Source organism: Salmo trutta, chromosome 29 (assembly GCF_901001165.1).
Source record: "Salmo trutta chromosome 29, fSalTru1.1, whole genome shotgun sequence".
NCBI classification, from domain to species: domain Eukaryota; kingdom Metazoa; phylum Chordata; class Actinopteri; order Salmoniformes; family Salmonidae; genus Salmo; species Salmo trutta.
Genome location: NC_042985.1, coordinates 11,483,136 through 11,510,694, shown reverse-complemented (window position 1 = coordinate 11,510,694; position 27,559 = coordinate 11,483,136). Strand labels below are relative to the sequence as shown.

Here is a 27,559-nt window from a genome sequence, read left to right as displayed (position 1 = left end):
TTCTGAAAGGCTAATTGACATAATTTGAGTCAATTGGAGGTATGCCTGTGGATGTATTGCAAGGCCTACCTTTAAACTCTCTGCTTCTTTGCTTGACATCATGGGAAAATCAAAAGAAATCAGCCAAGACCTCAGAAATAAATTTGTCTGGTTCATCCTTGGGAGCAATTGCCAAATGCCTGAAAGTACCACATTCATCTGTACAAACAATAGTACGCAAGTATAAACACCATGGGACCACGCAGCCGTCATACCGCTCAGGAAGGAGACGCGTTCTGTCTCTTAGAGATGAACGTACTTTGGTGCGAAAAGTGCAAATCAATCCCAGAACAACAGCAAAGGGCATTGTGAAGATGCTGGAGGAAACAGGTACAAAAGTATCTATATCCACAGTAAAACAAGTCCTATATCGACATAACCTGAAAGGCCGCTCAGCAAGGAAGAAGCCACTGCTCCAAAACCTCCATAAAAAAGCCAGACAACGGTTTGCAACTGCACATGGGGACAAAGATCATACTTTTTGGAGAAATGTCCTCTGGTCTGATGAAACAAACATAACTGTTTGGCAATAATGACCATCGTTATTTTTGGAGGAAAAAGGGGGAAGCTTGCAAGCCGAAAAACACCATCCCAACCATGAAGCACGGGGGTGGCAGCATCATGTTGTGGGGGTGCTTTGCTGCAGGAGGGACTGGTGCACTTCACAAAATAGATGGCATCATGAGGCAGGAAAATGATGTGGATATATTGAAGCAACATCTCAAGACATCAGTCAGGAAGTTAAAGCTTGGTCGCAAATGGGTCTTCCAAATGGACAATGACCCCAAGCATACTTCCAAAGTTGTGGCAAAATGGCTTAAGGACAACAAAGTCAAGGTATTGGAGTGGCCATCACAAAGCCCTGACCTCAATCCTATAGAAAATTTGTGGACAGAACTGAAAAAGTGTGTGCGAGCAAGGAGGCCTACAAACCTGACTAAGTTACACCAGCTCTGTCAGGAGGAATGGGCCAAAATTCACCTAACTTATTGTGGGAAGCTTGTGGAAGGCTATCCGAAACGTTTGACCCAAGTTAAACAATTTAAAGGCAAAGCTACCAAACACTAATTGAGTGTATGTAAACTTCTGACCCACTGGGAATGTGATGAAAGAAATAAAAGCTGAAATAAATAATTCTCTCCGCTATTATTCTGACATTTCAAATTCTTAAAATAAAGTGGTGATCCTAACTAACCTAAGTCAGGGAATTTTTACTAGGATTAAATGTCAGGAATTGTGAAAAACTGAGTTTAAATGTATTTGGCTAAGGTGTATGTAAACTTCCGACTTCAACTGTATACTTTTAACACACACACTCTTCAGTTACTTAGAAATCTACTGGTGTTTTTCTTGGTTGCACTCACAATGTTCTTAAGAGTAAACTGTAAACTTGGTCACCGGTCAAACTTGTGTCTTCTTCTTGCGACGTCGACCAAACCCTAAGCTAGAATGGGCGGGTGCAGTGTCCACATCTGTGTCTAAGCCAACTGACTGGCCATAAACCGAAGGGCTGTGATTGACAGCTGAGATATCCACCCTTTTTGTTCTACTTTTTGACACTACTGTTGTCCATTCAGGACATTCATCTTCACCAACTTGGCTCAACACGCTGTTTGATTCAAGCATCCACTTTCGCCATCTCTCAATGGCCCACAATGGCTTTTACAGCTGCCCCTGGATTTCAGATGGAAATCCAAACAACTTGGAAAAGGTCGCAATGGGGGCTTAGTTCTTAAGCGCCTAGTCCTGTATGGAAGGACAGGCAGGGCAAAGGAGCAGAGCAGTGAAGGGACCTACTGTGCATTTGGCCGAACTAGAAGGGCAGCTTATTACTACTGTCACTTTAGAGGACCATGAGGGACTGTAGGGTGCCGACAAGGGGATTATGGACCGCCCAATGAAGAAGGTGCATGGAGACGCAGGGACAGTCCTGGGCCACACCCATGGAATACCACGGGTGTGGCAGAGGATCCTCTGACTCAGCTGTTGCAGGGCAGCTCGGGCCCATCTTTGAACGCTGAGTATGGTCTACTGCGGCGGAGGAATGTTGCACACTGGCCACAACTGTCGAGGATCATCAGGGATCTGGATGTAGGGGCCCCAGAGACGAGGTCAGGTGGTCTCCCACATTGGCAGGGCTTTGAGCTGTCCAAGGCAGGAGGCGAGCGGCCCCACAGCTTTAGAGACAGCAATCCCCCCGGGTCAGGGAACAGTGTGTCCCCCAAGTAATGGGGCTGAACCTATCAGTGCATGAAACTCAGGGTCTGACAGGGCAGGGGACTTTTAGTCTACTACTAAGACTGACGACTGCAAGCCAGTTATGGTGGGAGTCTGCAGAACTAGCTGAGCAGGGAACTTATAGCCTAGTGCTAGTTTAGGCGACTGGTTGCAGACTAAGGCTGGGGGCTGCGAACTGGCTAGAGGCAGGGACTGCACACTTAGTGGGGCAGAGAACCTATAGCCTGTCGGAGCAGTAGACTGAGGTCCGACTAGAGCTGGAGACAGCAAAACTAGAATGGCTGAAGGCTGGGAGCGCAGTGCTGATTAATTTGCACCTGAAAGGGAGAACGACTCTGAACCTGAGAGGGAGAAAAACTCTGGACCGGACAGGGAAACTGACTCTGGAACTGCCAGGGAAACTAACACTGGACCTGCCAGGGAAACTGACTCCGGACCTGCCATGGAAACTGTCTCTGGAACTGAGAGGGAAAATGACTCTGGGCCTGCCAGGAGAAATGACTGAAGGCTAGGAGAGCAATAGTGCTCAGGGCTTACTGGAAAGATTGGTACCTTTGAGCCTGGCGGGGAAGGAGCCTGATGACCCACCTGGGCTAGGGACTGAGGGCCGACTCATGCTGGAGACAGCAGACCTAGTGCAGCCGGAGACTGAGGACCTAGTGCTAGGGACTGAGGGCAGACGAGGGTTGAGAACCCAGCACAGATAACTTGTGGCTTAGCAGGGCAGGAGGCTCTAAGCCTGGTGGGCCAGGGTACGGCAGACTGAATATGTCTGGAGACAGCAAGCTAGTGCAGCAAACTCTGGGCCTAGTAGGCCCTAAACCAGGCGGGCTAGGCACCTGTCTCACAGCTAAGGCAGGGGGCTGTGATCTGAGCAGAGCAGAAGACTGCAGACCTGCAGACAGGCCAGCGACTGTGGGGCCTAGCTGGGTAGGATACCTAGGGCCTGGCAGAACAACAAACTTAGGGGCTACCAGTACAGGGAACTGTGGACCTAGAACAACAGAGGACTGGGGGACTAGCAGTATGATAGGAGTCCAGGAACCTAAGTCAGAACAGTGTGAACCTACAACCAGGGCCAGAGACTGAAGGCCAGGTACAGATAGAAACTGAAAGCCTACCAAGGAGGCAGGATAGACTGGACCAACCGGGAAGGTAGGGAACTCTAGACTTACTTGAGAGTCAGGATACCTACACCCTACCAGGGAGGCAGGCAACTGGACAAGTAGACCAGGGGGGACATCAGGGGTGACTTCGGCTAGGTCACCCGGGGTGATGTCTGGCAGGTCCCCTGAAGCGTTGCCTGGAGGTAGCAGGACCCTCTGGGCTGGAACTAGCACGGTGTTAGCAGGCGGGGCTGGAGAGGCCCCAACTTCCTGGCTGCACTTGACATCTGCAATAGCTGCAGGCTGTGGCTCCATCCTAGGAGTAGGTGAAAAATTCACAGCCTGCTTGGGCTCTGGGCCCGAAACAGGGAGGGGCTCCTGAGGGAGAGCAGGTGGAATCTTTGTGGCTGAAGGTTCCAGGGTAACAGACAGTTCAACCTCGGGCACCCCAGTGTCTGCCTCGACCAGCAAGGTGTCCCCACTGGGAAGAGAGGACAACTCCGCAACGGCAGCCAGAACAATGGCAGCCAGGATAGTAGAGGCGGTACCGGTGCTCCTGCGGCTGTGACTCAGGCCAGGCCAGAAGGGCCTAGAGTACGCCCTCCTGATCTCTTGCTGCTCATGACACAGGTACTCATATTCCCTCAGCAGCTCCCAACAGTGGTCATTCCCTGACCACTGAGGAGGCCTGGTCGACTGTAGGAAGAGAGGTACGTAAAGGCCTTGCAGCTCATCTTCCTCTGAGAAGCGACGGCTTTGTGTGTGTGTTGTGGGTGGTGACAGCAGCCCCAACGGCGTACTTTTGTATCTTCTTCTTGCGACATCAACCAAACACTAAGCTAGAATGGGCAGCTGCAGTGTCCACATGCGTGTCCAAACCCACTAATTATCCAAACCCGAAGTGTTGTGATTGACAGCTGAGATGGAGAGATATCCACCCTAAAGGGTGAGGAAAGTCACACACACAGGCATGATCTTTTTTACATCAATTTTAGACTATTTTCTTTTTGTTCTACTTTTCGACATTACTGTTGTTCAGTATCCATTCAGGATATTAATCTTCACTAACTTTGCTCAACGAGCTGCTTGAATCAAACTCAGCACCCACCTCCGCCATCTTTAGATCGCCACAATGGTTCCTACGTTGCTTCCAATAAAATAATAATCTCTTTACATCTTTGATTGGTTGACTTCTCATGTAAATTCATTTGAGGACAACTATCATTTGTATGGGATACAAACAAAAAATCTATTGCATTACTTTGAACAGTTACTGGTAATTGTAATGCAGTAATCCACCTGGTCCACTCGTTCAAAATGCATACAAAGGAATCCCAAAAGTTACCAATAAACTTCATCCAAACAAGTCAAACAACGTTTCTAATCAATCCTCAGGTACGCTAATATGTAAAGAAACGATAACATTTAAGATGGAGAGTAGTGTGTTCAATACTGGAGATAAATAACGAAGTGCCTGCCCTCATCCACGCGCCACAAGACTACAGTCAAAATGAGAGCCACCTTGAAAAACTACAAATTCTAGCTCATTTAAAAAAAAACAAGCCTGAAACCCTTTCTAAAGACTGTTGACATCTAGTGGAAGCCATAGGAACTGCAATCTGGGAGGATTTCCTTTGAATTTCCCATAGACAAGCATTTTCAATGAGTGGTGACCTCAACAACAAAGAAATTCCAGATGGATTTTCTTCAGGTTTTCGCCTGACATATCAGTTCTGTTATACTCACAGACATTATTTTAACAGTTTTATAAACTTCAGAGTGTTTTCTATCCAATACTACCATGCATATATCCTAGCTTCTGGGCCTGAGTAACAGGCAGTTTACTTTGGGCACGTCAGTCATCCGAACTTCCGAATACTGCCCCCTAGACCTAAGAAGTTAACATGTTGTTTTTGAATTACGATGTGAATCATGTGTTCGAAGGGGAAATTACCAGTTCCCTGGGGCCCTGGTCTTTGGGTAAATAAACAAATGTATTTTGTTCAGTCTGCATATAGAAGGAAAACATATATGTTAATGAGGGTTGACAGTTATTCCAAATGGATTGTGATATGTGTATTGCGGATTTCATTAAATGGATTGTGATATGTGTATTGCTGATTTTGTTTTTGTGTTTGTTTCGATACAAATTTCACCAGATTGGGTCTGCTGGAGTGTTGGGATTCCCCATGGGTTAGGGTGCTACCTCCCTGATCTGGTAACTCTTCCGAGAGGTCACCAGTAAAATAAGGGAGTATGAACTAAGTTGGAAAATGGTTTCAACAGTAACAGTATGCTGTTATGATCTTTGACATTTGTCGTAGAGATAATGTAATTAAGAAAATTGGGAATGTAATAATTTGTCATATAGTCAATGCTTGTCTGTATTTCATGAATCAGAAATGAATTGAACTAAACTGTTGTTCTGATCTGTCCTCTCTTGAGGTTATCATGGAAGGTGAACGTCAGATCGTGTCTTAATGCATGGTAGGAATAGTTTGACCACAAACAGTGAGTGTGAACCTCAAAACCCTTCCTAACCGGCTGAAGAAAGAGCAACAAAGGTGTTCAATGCGACAGTGACTTTTAACACTCCTATCTGAGTTTGAGTAATTAACCTGGGTACTGGCGGTAGGAGTGCGCCATGAGTCCTGAGACCGCGGCTGTGGAGTGAGCATGGAGAGAGATAACATTCAAACTTCTCTCATGCTCCTGGTGTACTGGTGGGAGAAATGGACCAGGCAGAATGGTGGTAGCGGCTCAGGTGAGAGACTTGTGTACGTGGGAAAAACTGATTACCTTATATTGAAATCGGGACATTACCAAGGGCCATCAAAGGTGACAGGCAAGAATTACATGTGCCGTTGGGAAGATGAACTGTAATGCTATCAGAAGAAGACACGCTAGAATGATAAGTGCCGGGAGAAGGGTGGGGTGGTCAACCGTGCCCGTAATTATTTAATTGGGGGGTGGTATTGAGGAAGGTCTACACACTGCAAACAATTTAGACTAAGATGCATTGCGATACTGATCTTTCATTACCATGCCACTCGAGACAGGAAAACAGGGACAAAGGGGGGTTGTAATGAGAAGAGTTATTACCAGCAATAAAAGGTCCCGTTTATAACTGTACATTCTAACCGGGATGATGTGTGCTAGGTTGAGAAGATGGAATTTGAGCTATAGACTCAAAGTAAAGCACTAAGGGCTATCACTCTAAATTTGGGTTGGATAATTTATAAAATGTTTTAGTTATGATTCGGATAGAGCGAGAGAGAGTTGCTCTCAAACAGTGAGGGGTGGGGGCACTGCTCAAATTTATTGGGCCTAGGGAGGCTCTAGAAACCTTATCTTTAAGTGTTCTCCGACAGGGAGGTTGTTGGAGAACTCACTAGATAATAGCTTGGGTCAACCATGAAGTTTTTTGTTTTACCATGTCATCAGATTTTTCGCATCAAGGGGGGTGTGAAATTATTAAAACATGTATTTTCTATTTTCCCTGTTTAAGTCAATATTTTTTAGGTTTCGTGGAACATAAGAGTGATCATTGTTCCAGAGGAGGGACTGAGGTATATTGACTAATTGATTTGAGAATGTTTTAGTATGTTTAGAACTTTAGAAGTGCATTAGGAGCAGTGACCGTTGTGTTATGGGTTAAATGTAATGATATATGTGCAAATGTATCTATAGCAGGAGGTGAGGTACACATAAGGCTGTTAAGTGGGATGGAATGTGACTGGGGTGGAGATCTGTGAGGGCTCATAAATGAAGGTTGTGGTTATAGTCGCCGGGAAGGATACCACTTAGTGGATATTGTTACAGGAGATAGCTTGTAGGAGAACGAGGACAGCTAACTGTGCACAATATAGGGACTATTATGAAGTTAAATTGAACGTTACACATACCCAGATCATGGTGAAAGTAGTAGAGATAGTGTTGGCATTTCAGACACTATTGTCAACTTTCAAGAAACCTGTGACTCAGAGTTTTGTTAGGTTGGATATTCTTCCAACGTCATTAATCTCTTTCCCATTTATAACAGCCAGCGAACACTTGGCAGATTCCATGAATTATCAAATCAAATGTATTTATATAGCCCTTCTTACATCAGCTGATATCTCAAAGTGCTGTACAGAAACCCAGCCTAAAACCCCAAACAGCAAGCAATGCAGGTGTAGAAGCACGGTGGCTAGGAAAAACTCCCTAGAAAGGCCAAAACCCAGGAAGAAACCTAGAGAGGAACCAGGCTATGAGGGGTGGCCAGTCCTCTTCTGGCTGTGCCGGGTGGAGATTATAACAGAACATGGGCAAGATGTTCAAATGTTCATAAATGACCAGCATGGTCAAATAATAATAATCACAGTTGTCGAGGGTGCAACAAGTCAGCACCTCAAGAGTAAATGTCAGTTGTCTTTTCATAGCCGATCATTGAGAGTATCTCTACCGCTCCTGCTGTCTCTAGAGAGTTGAAAACAGCAGGTCTGGGACAGATAGCACGTCTGGTGAACAGGTCAGGGTTCCATAGCCGCAGGCAGAACAGTTGAAACTGGAGCAGCAGCACGGCCAGGTGGACTGGAGACAGCAAGGAGTCATCATGCCAGGTAGTCCTGAGGCATGGTCCTAGGGCTCAGGTCCTCTGAGAGAGAGCGAGAAAGAAAGAAAGAAAGAAAGAAAGAGAGAAATAGAGAATTAGAGAGAGCATACTTAAATTCACACAGGACACCAGATAAGACAGGAGAAATACTCCAGATGAAACAGACTGACCCTAGCCCCCCGGCACATAAACTACTGCAGCATAAATAGTGGAGGCTGAGACGGGGGGGTCAGGAGACACTGTGGCCCCATCCGATGATACCCCCGGACAGGGCCAAACAGGCAGGATATAACCCCACCCACTTTGCCAAAGCACAGCCCCCACACCACTAGAGGGATAACTTCAACCACCAACTTACCATCCTGAGACAAAGCCGAGTATAGCCCACAAAGATCTCCGCCACGGCACAACCCAAGGGGGGGCGCCAACCCAGACAGGAAGACCACGTCAGTGACTCAACCCACTCAGGTGACGCACCCCTCCTAAGGACGGCATAGAAGAACACCAGTAAGCCAGTGACTCAGCCCCTGTAATTGGGTTAGAGGCAGAGAATCCCAGTGGAGAGAGGGGAACCGGCCAGGCAGAGACAGCAAGGGCGGTTCGTTGCTCCAGAGCCTTTCCGTTCACCTTCACACTCCTGGGCCAGACTATACTTAATCATAGGACCTACTGAAGAGATAAGTCTTCAGTAAAGACTTAAAGGTTGAGACCGAGTCTGCGTCTCTCACATGTGTAGGCAGACCATTCCATAAAAATTCTAGCTCTATAGGAGAAAGCCCTGCCTCCAGCTGTTTGCTTAGAAATTCTTTGGACAGTAAGGAGGCCTGCGTCTTGTGACCGTAGCGCACGTGTAGGTATGTACGGCAGGACCAAATCGGAAAGATAGGTAGGAGCATACCCATGTAATGCTTTGTAGGTTAGCAGTAAAACCTTGAAATCAGCCCTTGCCTTAACAGGAAGCCAGTGTAGGGAGGCTAGCACTGGAGTAATATGATAAAACAAAAATTGGTTCTAGTCAGGATTCTAGCAGCCATATTTCGCACTAACTGAAGTTTGTTTAGTGCTTTATCCGGGTAGCCGGAAAGTAGAGCATTGCAGTAGTCCAACCTAGAAGTAACAAAAGCATGGATTCATTTTTCTGCATCATTTGCGGACAGAAAGTTTCTGATTTTTGCAATGTTACGTAGATGGAAAAAAGCTGTCCTTGAAACAGTCTTGATATGTTCTTCAAAAGAGAGATCAGGGTCCAGAGTAACGCCGAGGTCCTTCACAGTTTTATTTGAGACGACTGTACAACCATCAAGATTAATTGTGAGATTCAACAGAAGATCTCTTTGTTTCTTGGGACCTAGAACAAGCATCTCTGTTTTGTCCGAGTTTAAAAGTAGAAAGTTTGCAGCCATCCACTTCCTTATGTCTGAAACACAGGCTTCTAGCGAGGGCAATTTTGGGTTTTCACCATGTTTCATTGAAATGTACAGCTGTGTATCATCCGCATAGCAGTGAAATTTAACATTATGTTTTCGAATGACATCCCCAAGAGGTAAAATATATAGTGAAAACAATAGTGGTCCTAAAATGGAACCTTGAGGAACACCGAAATTTACAGTTGATTTGTCAGAGGACAAACCATTCACAGAGACAAACTGATATCTTTCCGTCAGATAAGATCTAAACCAGGCCAGAACTTGTCCGTGTAGACCAATTTGGGTTTCCAATCTCTCCAAGAGAATGTGGTGATCGATGGTATCAAAAGCAGCATGAAGATCTAGGAGCACGAGGACAGATGCAGAGCCTCGGTCTGACGCTATTAAAAGGTAATTTACCACCTTCACAAATGCAGTCTCAGTGCTATGATGGGGTCGAAAACCAGACTGAAGCCTTTCGTATACATTGTTTGTCTTCAGGAAGGCAGTGAGTTGCTGTGCAACAGCTTTATTCTCAGTAGTTATTCTCACGGCAGGCACTGTAGGGACAGTAATTAAAGGCTATAGTAACAGCATGGAATTAGACTACGGTGGAAATGAGGGAGTTTGAGGTATGCGTCATGGGCAGTGTCAGTAGTAGTAGGGGTTACCTTAGTAGTATTGTTGGGATATCATTTTATGAGGACTCATGCCACATGGCTTGGTAGAGGGTAACTGGGAGACTGATGAAAGTACTAGGGGCTGTTATTCACATGTCACAAATGAGTGATCTGGCCATAAGGGGAGAGTCTATGTTGTCCTGTTGTCAGGAAATGACCCATGCGTTGCAGTGTGTATATTCCAAGGTGGAAGTGGCACATGAGTAGCAGGAGATAACCGAGGGCACTGGCTGAATTCTGGAGATTGAGTGTACATCAAGAGACACGTTGGTCTGGTCCACACACAAATACTATTTATAGCACCTGCAGCGGTAAAGATCGTCATGTCTCTCCTCGGTGGGTGCATAGTTCTCACGTGAAGTGAGGTCCAGCTGCATAATGGGTGAGCTTGAAGACACCATGACAGAGGAAGCGGAGCTAAAGAGAGAAAGAGTAGATTCCACTGTAGACATGCAGATGGGTTGGGTCTGGGAGCTACTTTAACCACCATAGTTGGGTTGGGTTAGTTGCTTTATTGGTTAATGCATCATATGAAAGGATAGATGTTGGGGTAATTGTACACTGGACAACATTCTGAAGGTATTGATGTGAAAGCATATACAGTGCTGAGTTACCTCAAGAGGATGTAGCGTTGATTAGGGATACGCACTTGCCTACCAGGTGACGTGCCTATCAGGTGGCAAGGGAGGAGATGGGGAACAAAGTAAAAATGACATGGCTTGGGAACACCTCTCGGAGCCTGTGGCCAGAAAGGGGAAGACTGGGTGAAAGCATGAGGAGGCTTTTTAGGGCTTTCATTTTTGCCAAACTCAGCAGAAAAGTATCCTGGAGGCATAGTCAGGCGAAGAGACAGTGGGAATTGTCATGTTACCAGACTTTGGCTTTTCATGCATATATAATTATGCATAGCTTACCACATTGTTAATACTGTTATGTTTTATTATCATTGTCCATCTATAAATAATTTCAAAGTTTATGTAATGTTGAACAGTATGGAGTTACATGTTCAAAACGGGGGACTGATGGATTCTGGGTTCTAACTCCTAAACAGGGTTAATTATCACGTATCCTATTGAAATATTGAGTGCTATGGTTTAGAGGGTTTACACCAGAAGTTAATGGTTATCTGTAGGAGGAAGGTATATGGTGGGTGCAATTAAGCTTGGAATGTACTGAGTGTAGGGAAAACAATCATATGTGGTAGGCATTGATAAGGGGAAAGTCATGGATTAGTGATGAAGGGGGTGGAGGTCAGGTCACGCTAAGGGAGAAGCAAAAGTGTACTGCCTGTATCACTTAGTTTCCTGCTTAGCAATGAAGATACATATTTAGTGAGGAGGAGACTCCACCCAAAGTGGGGTACATATACCACCACTATAGTAACCATGTCTTTGTCGATTCAGCTGTTCAATACTTTGGGAAGAATACACTTGGTTTAAGCTTTCATAGTGTCTGTTGAGTTCTTACTCTGATAGATTCTAATTAACAGAAAAGGTCATATACAGTAGCCTGAAACATTCAGATGAAGGATAGACCTACCTAGCTACAGATTGTTTTATTTCACCTTTATTTAACCAGGTAGGCAAGTTGAGAACAAGTTCTCATTTACAATTGCGACCTGGCCAAGATAAAGCAAAGCAGTTCGACACATACAACAACACAGTTACACATGGAGTAAAACAAAAAAATACAGTCAATAATACAGTAGAAAAATAAGTCTATGTACAATGTGAGCAAATGAGGTGAGATAAGGGAGGTAAAGGCAAAAAAAAGTCCATGGTGGCAAAGTAAATACAATATAGCAAGTAAAACACTGGAATGGTAGATTTGTAGTAGAAGAAAGTACAAAGTAGAAAGAGATAATGGGGCGCAAAGGAGCAAAATAAAAATAAATACAGTAGGGGAAGAGGTAATTGTTTGGGCTAAATTATAGATGGGCTATGTACAGGTGCAGTGATCTGTGAGCTGCTCTGACAGCTGGTGCTTAAAGCTAGTATTGTATACCAGATAATGTAATATAACCAAAGATTTTTGATATCCATTACTGGGCATTACAGGTTTGCCTATACAAAACATTGCCAAGTTAGTTGAAAAGTCCATGGCATTGGCGATACGATCTTTGTTCTCAATTCGGGAGAAATGTGTATCTTATCAAGTGTCTGTGTTCAGTTATAGGTGGCTCTCCAAAAACCACAGAATATTCAGAAAGACAGTAAAATCTACACTTTGCACCGAGTGAGGAGTTCCCTCGCCATTTTAGCTGCCAGACATCTTGTATTTCCCAACATCTTTGCAGGAACTAGTCATTTCTATGCGACGCGGCCACATATATATACACATGACAGCTGACAGCACATCACACAGTGTGACAAAAAATAAAAAAGATCCACACATGCAAGAGGCATTTCTCACTTGAAACAAAACGTGTATTTTACTCTTTCTAAATATATTCTGGTTTTTGGAGAAGCACCTGCAACTGGACACAGACATTTTAAGGTACACATGTCTTCCCGAATCAAGAACAAAGAAAGTAGAAGCAAGAACAGGTTAGTGGAAAAATTGCTTCGGACCCATTCTACTAGCAAAATTTATAATGGCTACTATGGAATAATTTACATATCACCATTTTAATGTATAGCTAATTTTATCCCTAAACCCCTACATTTATATACTTACAAAAATAACACACAAAACAAATCTATACAAAAATATATTTTAGTTCAGTGTGACATGACAGAGTAATTACAGGTTCTGCCTCACCATTAAATATTATTATTTAACAATTTTCACCATTACGAGTGCATAGCATTCCTTTGTTCAATACAGCTAGAACTCAAGGTGACATTGTTGGTTTTCTTATAGGAACACACAATGTATACAAATTACTGTGCTTAAAATTAAGAATCAAATCATCCATAAAAATAAATCCAAAGTGGGACTTTTTCCTTGTGAGAGCTAAGAGTATATAAAAGTATATTCCATGGAGAAGCTAACAAAGACAATTCGCTTAAAGTCTTACTCTTTACAAAAGTGTGCATCGAGAGTTGCTCTGTTGTGCCACCCTGTGTCAGAAGTAGAGGGGTGTCAAAGTTCAACCCCCCTCTGCTTGAAGAGCTCCTCTAGGTGTCTCTCCAGTGCTGGGTTGGTCCCCCTCAGTCCTCTCACTACCTGGGCTGACCACACAAAGTACTCCTGAACACGCTCTGCCGTCCAACCTGGCAACCACAACACAGAAAAAATATATGATATGGGATGGGGGTAAAGAGAGGGACAGTCAGACAACCGGAGAGGGAAGCAAGTGAAGAGAAGCAACGAGCCAGAGAGAGCCAGAGAGAGAGAGAAAAGAGTAGTATCCTGATAGGCTAGACAAACTGATACCCTATGACATTTGCCTAGTCAGTTGGTTGGATCAAGAGGCTGAATAAAGACAGACAGACAGAAAGCACGTTAGAGAGAGAAACAATCACCTGTTGGCGTGCAGCGGTTGATGTCCCTCAGGTTGTATAGTTTGTCAGCCAGTTTGACCAGTTTGGCCTGGTGGCTGGCATGAGGTGCATACTCCACCTGCTGACGCTTTGTCTCCTCCTTGGACAGTGCCTTGTCGTCTGTCACTTCCTGAACGATTCGAGCCACCGTTTGCCCAAAGACGGCCTGTAGCTCTCCTATGCTGGTGTCAGTGTCCTCCACTGTGTCATGGAGCAAAGCTGCCTGAGGACAGTTGGAAAATACAAAAATATCAGTGAAATACCAGTCATTCCTGTTAACAAACTCTGGCTAACACAAACTCAAGAAATGTTGAACGTTTTAATGAGCTTAACATTGTAATGATACATCAGTCAATGGGCAAAGTCATAAACCCCACCTGAATCTAAAATGTATCTTCTTCAAACCTTAACCAAACTGCTAACACTATGCCTAACACTTACCTGAAACACATTTTTATTTTAATTTTTTTTTATATGGACAGTTTTGACTTTGTGGCTGTGCGATTTTGTGAAAAGCATTATTTTGAGTCTGTCTGATACGCAAAACACTTACTTGCAAAACTTCAATGTCTGTGATCCCACCTTCATGGCTCAGGATCCTTGCCACTCCTGCAAAATTATAAACACGGCAAATGTAAATGCAGATATTCACGCAATGAAGTCCGAGTGGAGAGATAGTTATTGCTAAGGACCTATCTAGCTGGATAGCTGTTAGATTGTTGTCATAACTGTACCTATTGGGTGCGTGATATATGGAGTTTGTTCCGCGTCTTTACGTCGTTGATTGCGGTGCTTTTCAGCAGCGAAGTTGACAGTCTCCAACAAAATGACCGAATCTGAACTCATGCTGCAAAAGTAGTTATTGACACAATACAGACAGTATATTAACGTTTGATTACAGTTTATCAAACTCGCACATCTCAGTGATGTCAGCGTCGCTGCCTTCTCTGCCTTCTCTTTAAGGGCGCGTTCCTCCAGGGAGAGGCTATACCGACACGCCTGTTGTCCAAAATGACGACGTATATCGCCAGCCTGGTCTCATACACTAGACGTAACATAGCAAACGTAAATCTGGTACGCCATACTAGTATGACATGTTATGATTTGTATGACTACATAAGATAGACGGTTAATGTTAGCTAGCAGGTCCACCGAGGCCAAGGCTAGTGCCCTATAAAATCTGCAGTATGGAGAATTACGTCTTTTACTTTCAGTTTTGTACACCAGCTTCAAACAGCTGAAAATACAACATTTGTGGTTATGGAAAATATAGCGGTTTAGAGGGTACAATTACTCTCTACAATCTACTTGCTTGTTTTGTAAATTGAAATTAGGTGAACTATTAGAATTTTAGCAACCATGAAATGGAAGAGCATTTCTGCATAGTACATCTTTAAGTATCAAAAGTAAAAGTATAAATAATTTCATATTCCTTATATTAAGCAAACCAGAAGGCACGATTTTCGTGTTTTTTTATTTACGACTAGCTAGGGGAACACTCCAAGACTCATCATTTACAAACGAAGCATTTGAGTTTAGTGAGTCCGCCAGATCAGAAGCAGTACGGATGACCAGGGATGTTCTCTTGATAAGTGCATGAATTGGGCAATATCCTGCTAAGCATTTGAAATTTAACGAGTACTTTTGGGTGTCAGGGAAACTTTAGGGAGTAAAAAGTACATTCTATGTAGTGGAGCAAAAGTAAAAGTTGTCAAACATATAAATAGTAAAGTACAAATAACCCCAAAAACTACTTAAGTATTACTTTAAAGTATTTTTACTTAAGTAATTTACATCACATGTGCCCTACAAAAAAACTGCTAAACAACAGCCTCTAGATAGCTGCACACTAGAAAAATAAAAGGTAACTACACCCAAATTCTCAAACATTTCCCATACTTTAAAAGTGTTTTTAAAATGTTTGTTTATTTCACCTTAATTTAACCAGGTAAGCCAGTTGAGAACAAGTTCTCATTTACAACTGCGACCTGACCAAGATAAAGCAAAGCAGTTCGACACATACAACAACACAGTTACACATGGAGTAAAACAAAAAAAATACAGTCAATAATACAATAATACAAGCGTACAGTCAATAACACAACAGAAAAAAATAAAGTCTATATACAGTGTGTGCAAATGGCGTGAGAAGGTAAGGCAATATATAGGCCATAGTAGCGAAGTAATTACAATTTAGCAACTTAACACTGGAGAGAAAGATGAGCAGATGATGATGTGCAAGTACAAATACTGGTATCCAAAAGAGCAGAAAAGTAAATAAAAACGATATGGGGATGAGGTAGGTAGATTGGGTGGGCTATTGACAGATGGGCTATGTACAGCTGCAGCGATGGGTTAGCTGCTCAGATAGCTGATGTTTTAAAATATATATATATTTCACCTTTATTTAACCAGGTAGGCAAGTTGAGAACAAGTTCTCATTTACAATTGCGACCTGGCCAAGATAAAGCAAAGCAGTTCGACACATACAACAACACAGAGTTACACATTGAGTAAAACAAACATACAGTCAATAATACAGTAGAAAAATAAGTCTATGTACAATGTGAGCAAATGAGGTGAGATAAGGGAGGTAAAGGCAAAAAAGGCCATGGTGGCAAAGTAAATACTATATAGCAAGTAAAACACTGGAATGGTAGATTTGTAGTGAAAGAAAGTGCAAAGTAGAAATAGAAATAATGGGATACAAAGGAGCTAAATAAATAAATAAATACAGTAGGGGAAGAGGTAGTTGTTTAGGCTAAATTATAGATGGGCTATGTACAGGTGCAGTGATCTGTGAGCTGCTCTGACAGCTGGTGCTTAAAGCTAGTGAGGGAGATAAGTGTTTCCAGTTTCAGAGATTTTTGTAGTTTGTTCCAGTCATTGGCAGCAGAGAACTGGAAGGAGAGACGGCCAAAGGAGGAATTGGCTTTGGGGGTGACCAGAGAGATATACCTGCTGGAGCGCGTGCTACAGGTGGGTGCTGCTATGGTGACCAGTGAGCTGAGATAAGGGGGGAATTTACCTAGCAGGGTCTTGTAGATGACCTGGAGCCAGTGGGTTTGGCGACGAGTATGAAGTGAGGGCCAGCCAACGAGAGCGTACAGGTCGCAGTGGTGGGTAGTATATGGGGCTTTGGTGACAAAACGGATGGCACTGTGATAGACTGCATCCAGTTTATTGAGTAGGGTATTGGAGGCTATTTTGTAAATGACATTGCCGAAGTCGAGGATCGGTAGGATGGTCAGTTTTACGAGGGTATGTTTGGCAGCATGAGCGGAGGATGCTTTGTTGCGAAATAGGAAGCCGATTCTAGATTTCACTTTGGATTGGAGATGTTTGATGTGAGTCTGGAAGGAGAGTTTACAGTCTAACCAGACACCTAAGTATTTGTAGTTGTCCACAAATTCTAAGTCAGAACCGAGGATAGGAAACTCTGTCACCACCGATAAATCCAGATTGTCTAGCCCGGCTGATTTGTAGGGGTCCAGATTTTGCAGCTCTTTCAGAACATCAGCTGACTGGATTTGGGAAAAGGAGAAATGGGGAAGGCTTGGACGAGTAGCTGTGGGGGGTGCAGTGCTGTTGACCGGGGTAGGGGTAGCCAGGTGGAAAGCATGGCCAGCTGTAGAAAAATGCTTATTGAAATTCTCAATTATAGTGGATTTATCGGTGGTGACAGAGTTTCCTATCCTCAGTGCAGTGGGCAGCTGGGAGGAGGTGTTCTTATTCTCCATGGACTTTACAGTGTCCCAGAACTTTTTTGAGTTTGTGTTGCAGGAAGCAAATATCTGCTTGAAAAAGCTAGCCTTGGCTTTTCTAACTGCCTGTGTATATTGGTTTCTGACTTCCCTGAAAAGTTGCATATCACGGGGGCTGTTCGATGCTAATGCAGAACGCCACAGGATGTTTTTGTGTTGGTTAAGGGCAGTCAGGTCTGGAGAGAACCAAGGGCTATATCTGTTCCTGGTTCTAAATTTCTTGAATGGGGCATGCTTATTTAAGATGGTGAGGAAGGCATTTAAAACAATAACCAGGTATCCTCTACTGACGGGATGAGGTCAATATCCTTCCAGGATACCCGGGCCAGGTCGATTAGAAAGGCTTGCTCGCTGAAGTGTTTCAGGGAGCGTTTGACAGTGATGAGTGGAGGTCGTTTGACCGCTGACCCATTAGGGATGCAGGCAATGAGGCAGTGATCGCTGAGATCTTGGTTGTAAACAGCAGAGGTGTATTTAGAGGGCAAGTTGGTTAGGATGATATCTATGAGGGTGCCCGTGTTTACGGCTTTGGGGTTGTACCTGGTAGGTTCATTGATAATTTGTGAGATCGAGGGCATCAAGCTTAGATTGTTGGATGCCTGGGGTGTTAAGCATGTCCCAGTTTAGGTCACCTAGCAGCACAAGCTCTGAAGATAGATGGGGGGCAATCAGTTCACATATGGTGTCCAGAGCACAGCTAGGGGCAGAGGCTGGTCTATAGCAGGCGGCAACGGTGAGAGACTTGTTTTTAGAGAGGTGGATTTTTAAAAGTAGAAGTTCAAATTGTTTAGGTACAGACCTGAATAGTAGGACAAAACTCTGCAGGCTATCTCTGCAGTAGATTGCAACACCGCCCCCTTTGGCCATTATATCTTGTCTGAAAATGTTGTAGTTAGGGATGACGATTTCAAAGTTTTTGGTGGTCTTCCTAAGCCAGGATTCAGACACAGCTAGGACATCCGGGTTGGCAGAGTGTGCTAAAGCAGTGAATAAAACAAACTTAGGGAGGAGGCTTCTAATGTTAACATGCATGAAACCAAGGCTATTACAGTTACAGAAGTCATCAAAAGAGAGCGCCTGGGGAATAGGAGTGGAGCTAGGCATTGCAGGGCCTGGATTCACCTCTACATCACCAGAGTAACAGAGGAGGAGTAGGATAAGGGTAAGGCTAAAAGCTATGAGAATTGGTCGTCTATGACGTCCGGAATAGAGAGTAAAAGAGCAGGTTTCTGGGGGCGATAAAATAGCTTCAAGGTATAATGTACAGACAAAGGTATGGTAGGATGTGAATACAGTGGAGGTAAACTTAGGCATTAAGTGATGATGAGAGAGATATTGTCTCTAGAAACATCATTGTAACCAGGTGATGTCATAGCATGTGTGGATGGTGGAACTGAAAGGTTGGGTAAGGTATAATGAGCAGGGCTAGAGGCTCTACAGTGAAATAAGCCAATAAACACTAACCAGAACAGCAATGGACAAGGCATATTGACATTAACGAGAGGCACGCTTAGCCGAGTGATCATAAGGGTCCAGTGAGATTCAGACAGCTCGCCGGGCCATAGGTAGCAAGCTGGCAGAAGATGGAGGGAGCTCTGTTTTTAGCCACCTCGTGCATTTCCGTCTGTAGATTAGTGGGGTTCCGTGTGGTAGAGGGGACCAATCCAATTGGCAAAAAAGTTAAAGTTAGAGTGGCCCAAGAAAATTGTCCGATAGACCTATTCAGATAACAGCTGATAAGACAGCTAACGATTAGCGGGCCGCAGATGGGCGTTCAGGTTACGTCGCGACGGAGGGGCCAGTTGGATAACTCCCTCGGGCAGATAACGTCGGTAGTCCAGTCGTGAAGGCCCGGTGGGGCTCCGCATCGGCAGTAAAACAGGTCCGGATAGGTGATTGTAGCCCAGGAGTGTCTGATGGAACTCTTCAGCTGGCTAACTCCGGAATAATTGATGTTTGCTCTGGGACCGACATTAGCCAATAGTCACTCGGATAGCAGCTAGCTAGCTGCAAGTTCCAGGTGTAAATGTCCAGAGCTTGCAATAGAAATCCGGGGATATGGAGAGAAAAATAGGTTCGGTATGCTCTGGTCTGCTTCGTGTTGTGCAAAACTGCCGATAGCTATTTGAGCTAAGGGATAGCTGATGACCGCCAACCGTGGTTAGCTGAATACTAACGCTAGCTTCTGGCTAGCTTCTGTTGTGGATTTCAGATTTGAGGTGAATAATACTTTTTTTTTCATTGGTGAGGCGAGTTGCAGGAGAGTGCTTTGAAGTTTAGTTTTTAGAAAAAATATATATAAAAAGATATGTGAAGAAAATAAGTAAATATATATATACACGGGACATGACAAGACGAGGACGAAAGACGTCTGACTGCTATGCCATCTTGGAGAGATCAGATCAGTTTAAAGTTAGTGAGGGAAATATAAGTCTCCAGCTTCAGCGATTTTTGCAATTCGTTCCAGTCATTGGCAGCAGAGAACTGGAAGGAAAGGCGGCCAAAGAAGGTGTTGGCTTTGGGGATGACCAGTGAGATATACCTGCTGGAGCGCATCCTACGGGTGGGCGTTGTTATCGTGACCAGTGAGCTGAGATAAGGCGGAGCTTTACCTAGCATAGACTTATAGATGACCTGGAGCCAGTGGGTCTGGCGACAAATATGTAGCGAGGGCCAGCTGACTAGAGCATACAGGTCGGAGTGGTGGGTGGTATAAAGGGCTTTGTTGACAAAACAGATGGCACTGTGATAGACTGCATCCAGTTTGCTGAGTAGAGTATTGGAAGCTATTTTGTAAATGACATCGCCGAAGTCGAGGATCGGTAGGATGGTCAGTTTTACGAGAGTATGTTTGGCGGCATGAGTGAAGGGGGTCTATAACAGGTGGCAACAGTGAGAGACTTATTTCTGGAGAGATTAATTTTTAAAATTAGAAGCTCAAGCTGTTTGGGCATAGACCTGGAAAGTATGACAGAACTTTGCAGGCTATCTCTGGAGTAGATTGCACCTCCTCCCCCTTTGGCAGTTCTATCTTGACGGAAAAGGTTGTAGTTGGGTATGGAAATCTCATAATTTTTGGTGGCCTTCCTAAGCCAGGATTCAGACACGGCAAGGACATCAGGGTTGGTGGAGTGTGCTAAAGCAGTGAGTAAAACAAACTTAGGGAGGAGGCTTCTGATGTAAACATGCATGAAACCAAGGCTTTTTTGGTTACAGAAGTCAACAGATGAGAGTGCCTGGGGACACGCAGGGCCTGGGTTAACCTCCACATCACCCGAGGAACAGAGGAGGAGTAGGATGAGGGTACGGCTAAAGGGTATCAAAACTGGTCGTCCAGTGCGTTGGGGACAGAGAATAAAAGGAGCAGATTTCTGGCCGTGGTAGAATAGATTCAGTGATCTCTTGATCTGGTTTAGGCATTGTTGTGGACTTAACATCAAACTTAGTTGTTTTCTATTTTAAAAAAGTGTTATTTGTAGAGTGAAAATCAGAAAAAAACAGGGAACACGGAAACCTGGAAAAACAAAACAAAGAAAACATAATTTTGGAAAAAAACAACGGAATCTGGCTAAAAATGTAAACAGATTTTATAGGGCCCAACATGGCCTAGTGACTCACTGGACCCAGGCCGTGGAGTTGGAAGCACAAAACTATTTTGCCACACCAGGTAAACACTGGGAAAAATCCCAAATGGAAATTCAACATTGGTCTGGCCCCAAATCAGGGTAGGTCCACCAAGGCCATGGCCCAGTCTTGGAGGTGGAAACACGAAAGGTAGCATTTGTCGGCTTAACACTGGAGTCAAATGTGAAAATGAAAATGTGCCAATATGAGCCCCTAAACCCAACTTTGCAACACTTCATCACTTTAGTTAGCCCATTCATGTGGCAGTTGGGGCATAAGAACTGAGCAGTGTCAGGGTTAAATACCAGAACAGATATAGGTACTGGTTCAGGAAGGCACAGGTGATAGCTGGGAACTGTTTACCTGAATCACATTTCCTTATATTTGTTCTGGTATTTAACCCTGACGCTGCTCGCTCCTAATGTCCCACCTGCTAAACAGAGAATCTGTGAGGCTTCAAGGATGACTTTCTGGGACAATTCAAGGATAACTTTAGAAAAGGGTCAAGTCTGTTTGTATTGAGATCGGATGATTCATTTAGGAGAAATTTAGCAGAATGACGGCCAAGTTTAATCTTGCTCCATCTTCTCCCTCTGCCTTGCCACTGCACTTCCTCTCATCATCAAATTTGGTAGAATGGAAGCCCTTAGTGGACTTTTCAGGTTTTTCTCCAATCTAGGTTTCCCCTTTCACCTAAGGGGAAGTGGGACTCTTCAGGCTGCAATGGCTTACATGGCACCTTCCACTTAACACCTCACAAAGCAACTGTTCTGATTATGCAGAGGTTGTTGACACTTCTCTTTCTAAGTCCTAAGAATCACCCTGGGTAATGCAAACACAATTACCAAAAATATAACTAGTGCTTAAAAGAAAAACTGGAGTGCAGTGCTGCTGTGGAAAACCCCTAGGCCTAACAATAGTGAATTGCAAAGACACGTGTAGTGACATTGCATAAAAAACACATACCGTGTCTGAAATGCATTGTCACGGTGATGGAGGAGTCATTAGAATTCACATGATAATGCATGGTAAATACAGTGATGATAATGGCAGGAAATACTACACTATGATTTGTATCAGGAGTAGGCTGGCCAGCACGAAGGCCTACAGTATACACCCATGACCTGAAAGACTGCATTCTTGGCAGTTGAAACAAATCAGCCTATAAATATTTGCTCTCAAGTTTCAGTAAAGGGGTTGTGAAGGAGTGGCCTTGACTAGAGAGACATTCCTTTTAAAGTATTTATTCCAAGTATTTATAGAGCAAGTTGTGTTTGTGTAGGTCATTATTTAATCCAGTCATTTACCAGCCACTGGGCACACCAGGTAATTTCAACGTGGACAATTGGGTAATATTTGTTTGAGACATAGATCAATGAGATTACAAACTATATTCACCCAGTCAAAAAGACAGTCAACAGTTAGTTGAATATCCAACGTTTTATCACTATACTTTCAAACATCTAAAAGCACAACCAAATTCCACTAGAAAAACATTTTAGGGTTTAGTTTTCACCCAATTGTCTATCACTGCACTTTAAACCATTCAAAAGCACAGCAACATTCAAATGGGGAATACAATGTCAGATATTCTGTTTATTTATACAACAGATGAATGTGTTATCACTGTGATTTATCTAATAGCAGAACCACATTTATTTTACCAGGCAAGTCAGTTTAGAACAAATTCTTATTTACAATGATGGCCTACCCCTGCCAAACCCTAACCAGGATGATGCTAGGCCATTTGTGCACCGCCCTACGGGACTCCCAATCACGGCTGGTTGTGATACAGCCTGGAATTGAACCAGGGTCTGTAGTGACGCCTCTAGCACTGAGATGCAGTGCCTTAGACGGCTGCGCCACCCGGATTGCAGTTTAGATTACATTAAAAGTACATGGTGCAAGTGATCAATGCCGTTCGAGATTCTGCACAGATTATTACAGCAATCTCCACAGACCTGCAATGACCTATGCATGAACACTTTATATGATTACATAAGAAGAAATAGTTACATTAACCTCAAAATTTGGCCATGGATGTGTTACTCATTTTAAGGTTGAATGTTACATCAGTTTGTAAAATAGCCTTAATGATGGTGTTGGAGTTGTGCGCTGCCACTCAGTTGTGGGTAAACAGGGAGTACAGGAGGGGACTGAGAACGCACCCCTAAGAGGCCCCTGTGTTGAGGGTCAGCATGGCAGATGTGTTGTTGACTCATAGCTCAATAACCCAGCATCAATAACCCAACAACCCAACTAAGTGACCCAACTGGCTGTGTCAAAATAACATAACTTGTATTCTATCCAATACTTATCCAAATTGGATTGTTTTAACCCAGCATTCTTAGAGTGTAGCCAGGCAAGAATAGGCCTACCAGTCCCAGAGACCCCGTAATGCTGATTGTAACCCTAAACCCCTACATTCGTATAAAAAAAAATAGATGACACATACACACAATAAATCAATAAATAAAATGTATTTTTCATTCAGTGTGTCATTATAGAGTAGTTACCGGTTCCGCATCACCATTAAATGCATATTTATTTTTTAACAAGTAACCATTTTCATCTTTACAAATGCATGGCATTGCTTTATTCAATACAGTGAGATAACTCAAGGTGACATATTCATGGTTTGCCAGTTCTACAAACAAAATGTATACAAAGTACTGCTGAATAAAATCACTTACTAAAATAAATCTAATTAAGTGGGCCTTTTCCTTGTGAGAGTTAAGAGTATAGAAGTATATTCCATGGAGAAGCCATCTAACATAAATACAATACGCTCAAAGTCTTCAAATAGACTCTTTACAAAAGTGTGCGTCAACAGTTGCTCAGTTGTGTCAACCTGTGTTAAAAGAAGAGAGGTGTCAAACCTCTGTTGGAAGCGCTCATCTAGGTGTCCCTCTAGTGCTGGGTTGGTCCCCCTCAGTCCTCTCATCACCTGCACTGCCCACACAATGTACTCCTAAACACGCTCTGCCATCGAACCTGGCAACCACAACACGGAATAAATATAAGATATGGGGGGTAGGTAAAGATAGGGACAGTCAGACAACCAGAGAGGGAAGCAATCAAGTGAAGAGAAGCAAAGAGCCAGATAGAGAGAGAGATAAAGTAAGAGATGTCAGTTTATTGTGTAGTATGACATGCTATGCCATTTGACTGCAGTTCAGTTGGTTGGATCAAGATGGCTGAATAAAGACAGAGACAGACACATAAAGAGACAGACAGATGTAGAGAATGCGAGGGAGAGGGAGAGAAATAAGAGAGAGAGAGAGAGAGAGAGAGAGAGAGAGAAACAGTCAGGGTGTCTACCCATGTGACCAATGGCCCACCTCTTGGCTGCAGCCATCCTATTTCCCAAGTCAACATAGCCTTTGAATGACCAAAACATCACCCATAATATTATTTTGCTATTAAAAGGCTCAGAATTGAAGAAAATGTACCTTTTCTCTCATCTCCAAATATCAGGAAGCCTGAAAGAACAGGTTGAGTGGGCGGGGATCTTATATTCATGAGCAAATATGTTTGTAGAACTGGCAAATCATCAGTATGCTGAATTGAATGAAGCAATGCTATGCATCATTTGGTAATTGTAAAAATTGTAACTTTTTTCAGGTTTTTTTTCTCCAATGTGGATGCAGAACCTGAACTACTATATAACAACACACTGAACGAAAAATACATTTTATTAATTGATTTGTGTGTATGTGTCATATATTGTATATTGACCTGGCTCCAGGTCATCTACAAGACCCTGCTAGGTAAATTCCCCCCTTATCTCAGCTCACTGGTCACCATAGCAGCACCCACCTGTAGCACGCGCTCCAGCAGGTATATCTCTCTGGTCACCCCCAAAGCCAATTCCTCCTTTGGCTGTCTCTCCTTTCAGTTCTCTGCTGCCAATGACTGGAACGAACTACAAAAATCTCGGAACTGGAAACACTTATCTTCCTCACTAGCTTTAAGCACCAGCTGTCAGAGCAGCTCACAGATCACTGCACCTGTACATAGCCCATCTATAATTTAGCCTAAACAACTACCTCTTCCCCTACTGTATTTATTTATTTATTTTGCTCCTTTGCTCCCCATTATTTCTATTTCTACTTTGCACTTTCTTTCACTACAAATCTACCATTCCAGTGTTTTACTTGCTATATTGTATTTACTTTGCCACCATGGCCTTTATTGCCTTTACCTCCCTTATCTCACCTCATTTGCTCACATTGTATATAGATTTATTTTTCTACTGTATTATTGACTGTATGTTTGTTTTACTCCATGTGTAACTCTGTGTTGTTGTGTGTCGAACTGCTTTGCTTTATCTTGGCCAGGTCGCAATTGTAAATGAGAACTTGTTCTCAACTTGCCTACCTGGTTAAATAAAGGTGAAATAAAAAATAAAATAAATAAAAAATAAAAAATAGCGAACGACTGGGTTATTTGTAGCTCCAGAGCTAACAACTATTCAGAATGAGAATATAGTAAATGTACTGTTGATTAGACTATTGTTGCTATAGTAATTAATGGTATAATGGTTTATGATAACTACTGATATAGTTAATTCAAGGGTTTATCTATATCCAACCCTTAATGGTGCCCCTCAGATTTATTCGGATAGGATAACCCAATTAAGCAAATAAATCACATCAATGAATTATTACTTTCCAGTTGAAAGATGCCTAATGCCCTGATGAGAGGAAGAGTTGGGAAAAGTGATAAGCACACTAGGCTACATACAGTGATGCCCAAGACCAGCTTATCTTAAGTTGAGACAATATTATTTTCCCCTCCCCCAATACAATCTAGACTCCATTGTCCCCAAGTACACAGTTATTTTCTAAGAAGTAGATATGGAATTAGCCGATGCCAATGAGATACATGGACACTGAAAAAAAAAAAAAATATATATATAGCATGTACTGTATGTCAATAATTGTCAGTAATTGTTATATGGATGTGTGTGTGTGTGTGGGTGCGTGTGCATGTGTGTGTGTGTGTGTGTGTGTGTGTTTGTGTGGGTGAAAGGGTGAATGTGTGTGTATGCGCTTGGCTTGGGTGTGGTAAAGGAGGGAGAATTGGGAGGGGTGGTGGAGAGTGTGGTTGCTAATTTCTGTATTACCAAATGAGGAGAGACAAACTTCACACACACCAGTCAGAATTTATACTTAAACTACAATTTTAATTATAAGAGCTTTACATTAGCAGTTGACTTTCAACGATTCACCATTTCTAATGACCCGTTGAGAGTGTTGAACACAATGACTACTGAGATCTTTATAGCAAGATCCACCCCCTTTTGACATGACAAACCACAGATAGTTTGGAACGGTTCACAAAGAAAGACTGTTTACTTTAGAGAGGAGTATCCACAGCTAGATAACATTCGCTATAAATTATTGTTCAGTTTGATTCCTAATGACGAGGTTCTAATCTCGTCCCTGGTACTTCATAGAACAAAAACACCATTTCATCCAATGGCATATATCAATTGTCAACTCTAGATACTCCCATCTCAAGCAAACCCCCTCTTGACCCCACTCCTGGACAGGCTCACTGGGGGGAGTGAGCCTCTAGGCCATATACTATCACAGGATAAGTGCGAGATCTAAGAGACCATGGTCCCAGACACTGCCATAAACCTCCTCACAATAAAGAAAAGGAGGGAGTGACTTGCTCACAGACATTGTGGAGACAAGTCATTGGTTCCCCATTAATCACGCCATCCCTTCACATGGTTTAAGAATAGGTAAAGAGACATTCACATATGAAGACAATATTTCATTCTGTCCTTCTCTCTTGCTGATATTCTGCATAGCAAAAGAGACAAGTAAAAGACAAGTCTGACAAGTCTGACCTCTCCCTTCTCTGGGCCCCAAGTGACTGAGCCCCAGCTAAGGGAAACGTGCAACTGAAACATACCAGAGTCCAAAGGACACTTTCTAATGACAAGTATCTCACACAAGCATATTATACTAATAAAACATCTTCATTATCTATGTTACCCAACTAGTTCTGATTCATCCCCCACAAGAGCGATGGATTTGGTTTGGGAGAGAGAGAAGGAAGGACCTAATCATACAGGATAATAAAGGATAATAAATAAATAAAATATGAAACTTGCAAAAAGAGTTCTGGACCGATTAGGAAAGGATGTCGAATCCTTTTTATTCCTTGTCTGTCATAATAACTAAGATTCAATTGTGGTTATTGGTGAGAATGGAAGGGTGTTTTAACCAGGGGACTGGGATGGGGTGACTGGGAGGGCATCAGACACTTCTCTGAGGTGTACGTTGGGCATCCACTCATTTCAGTCTTTCGGTGGAGCTACTCTTCCCAAGTAGACCCCCACCAGCCACTATACTTTAATGTAATTTATAAGGTAACACAAACCGGCCACAGTACATAAGTGGCAGTCTTTCTCCAATGTATAGTACATATCAAACAGGGTTTATTAAAAATACACTAATAAACAAATACAAGAACATGTTTCAGTTTAATACAATACACTAATAACCAAGATATAGATTCATCAAAAATGTTGATGCCGAAAAGGCTTTCCACCGTCTCGAATGGACTTTTCTATTCAAAACTTTGGAAGCTTTGAACTTCCAGCT

At 43.1% G+C, this 27,559-nt stretch overlaps 1 protein-coding gene across 2 annotated transcripts; it reads right to left on the bottom strand.

Moving 5' to 3' along the window:
• Positions 1-12,195: 12,195 nt before the first annotated feature.
• On the bottom strand, positions 12,196-14,514 carry LOC115166916 (guanosine-3',5'-bis(diphosphate) 3'-pyrophosphohydrolase MESH1). 2 transcript variants are annotated; one of them, XM_029720843.1, is made up of 4 exons: positions 14,283-14,514; positions 14,102-14,157; positions 13,531-13,771; positions 12,196-13,285 (listed from the first exon to the last, which is right to left on the bottom strand). In XM_029720843.1, the coding sequence occupies exons 1-4, from the start codon at positions 14,392-14,394 to the stop codon at positions 13,155-13,157; spliced, it is 540 nt and encodes a 179-aa protein (XP_029576703.1). In that variant the 5' UTR covers positions 14,395-14,514; the 3' UTR covers positions 12,196-13,154. The 2 variants fall into 2 exon arrangements, with proteins under 2 accessions (XP_029576703.1, XP_029576702.1); XM_029720842.1 differs by having other exon boundaries at positions 12,196-13,278; positions 14,283-14,513.
• Between the last annotated feature and the right edge of the window lie 13,045 nt (positions 14,515-27,559).

Excerpts from the sequence above, each read along its gene's own strand:
- LOC115166916 (XM_029720843.1), bottom strand. The coding sequence starts at position 14,394 with ATGAGTTCAGATTCGGTCATTTTGTTGGAGACTGTCAACTTCGCTGCT. Across the intron at positions 14,158-14,282 it reads ATATATCACGCACCCAATAG|GAGTGGCAAGGATCCTGAGC; the intron begins GTACAGTTATGA and ends ATAATTTTGCAG. Across the intron at positions 13,772-14,101 it reads CAGACATTGAAGTTTTGCAA|GCAGCTTTGCTCCATGACAC; the intron begins GTAAGTGTTTTG and ends AACTGTCCTCAG.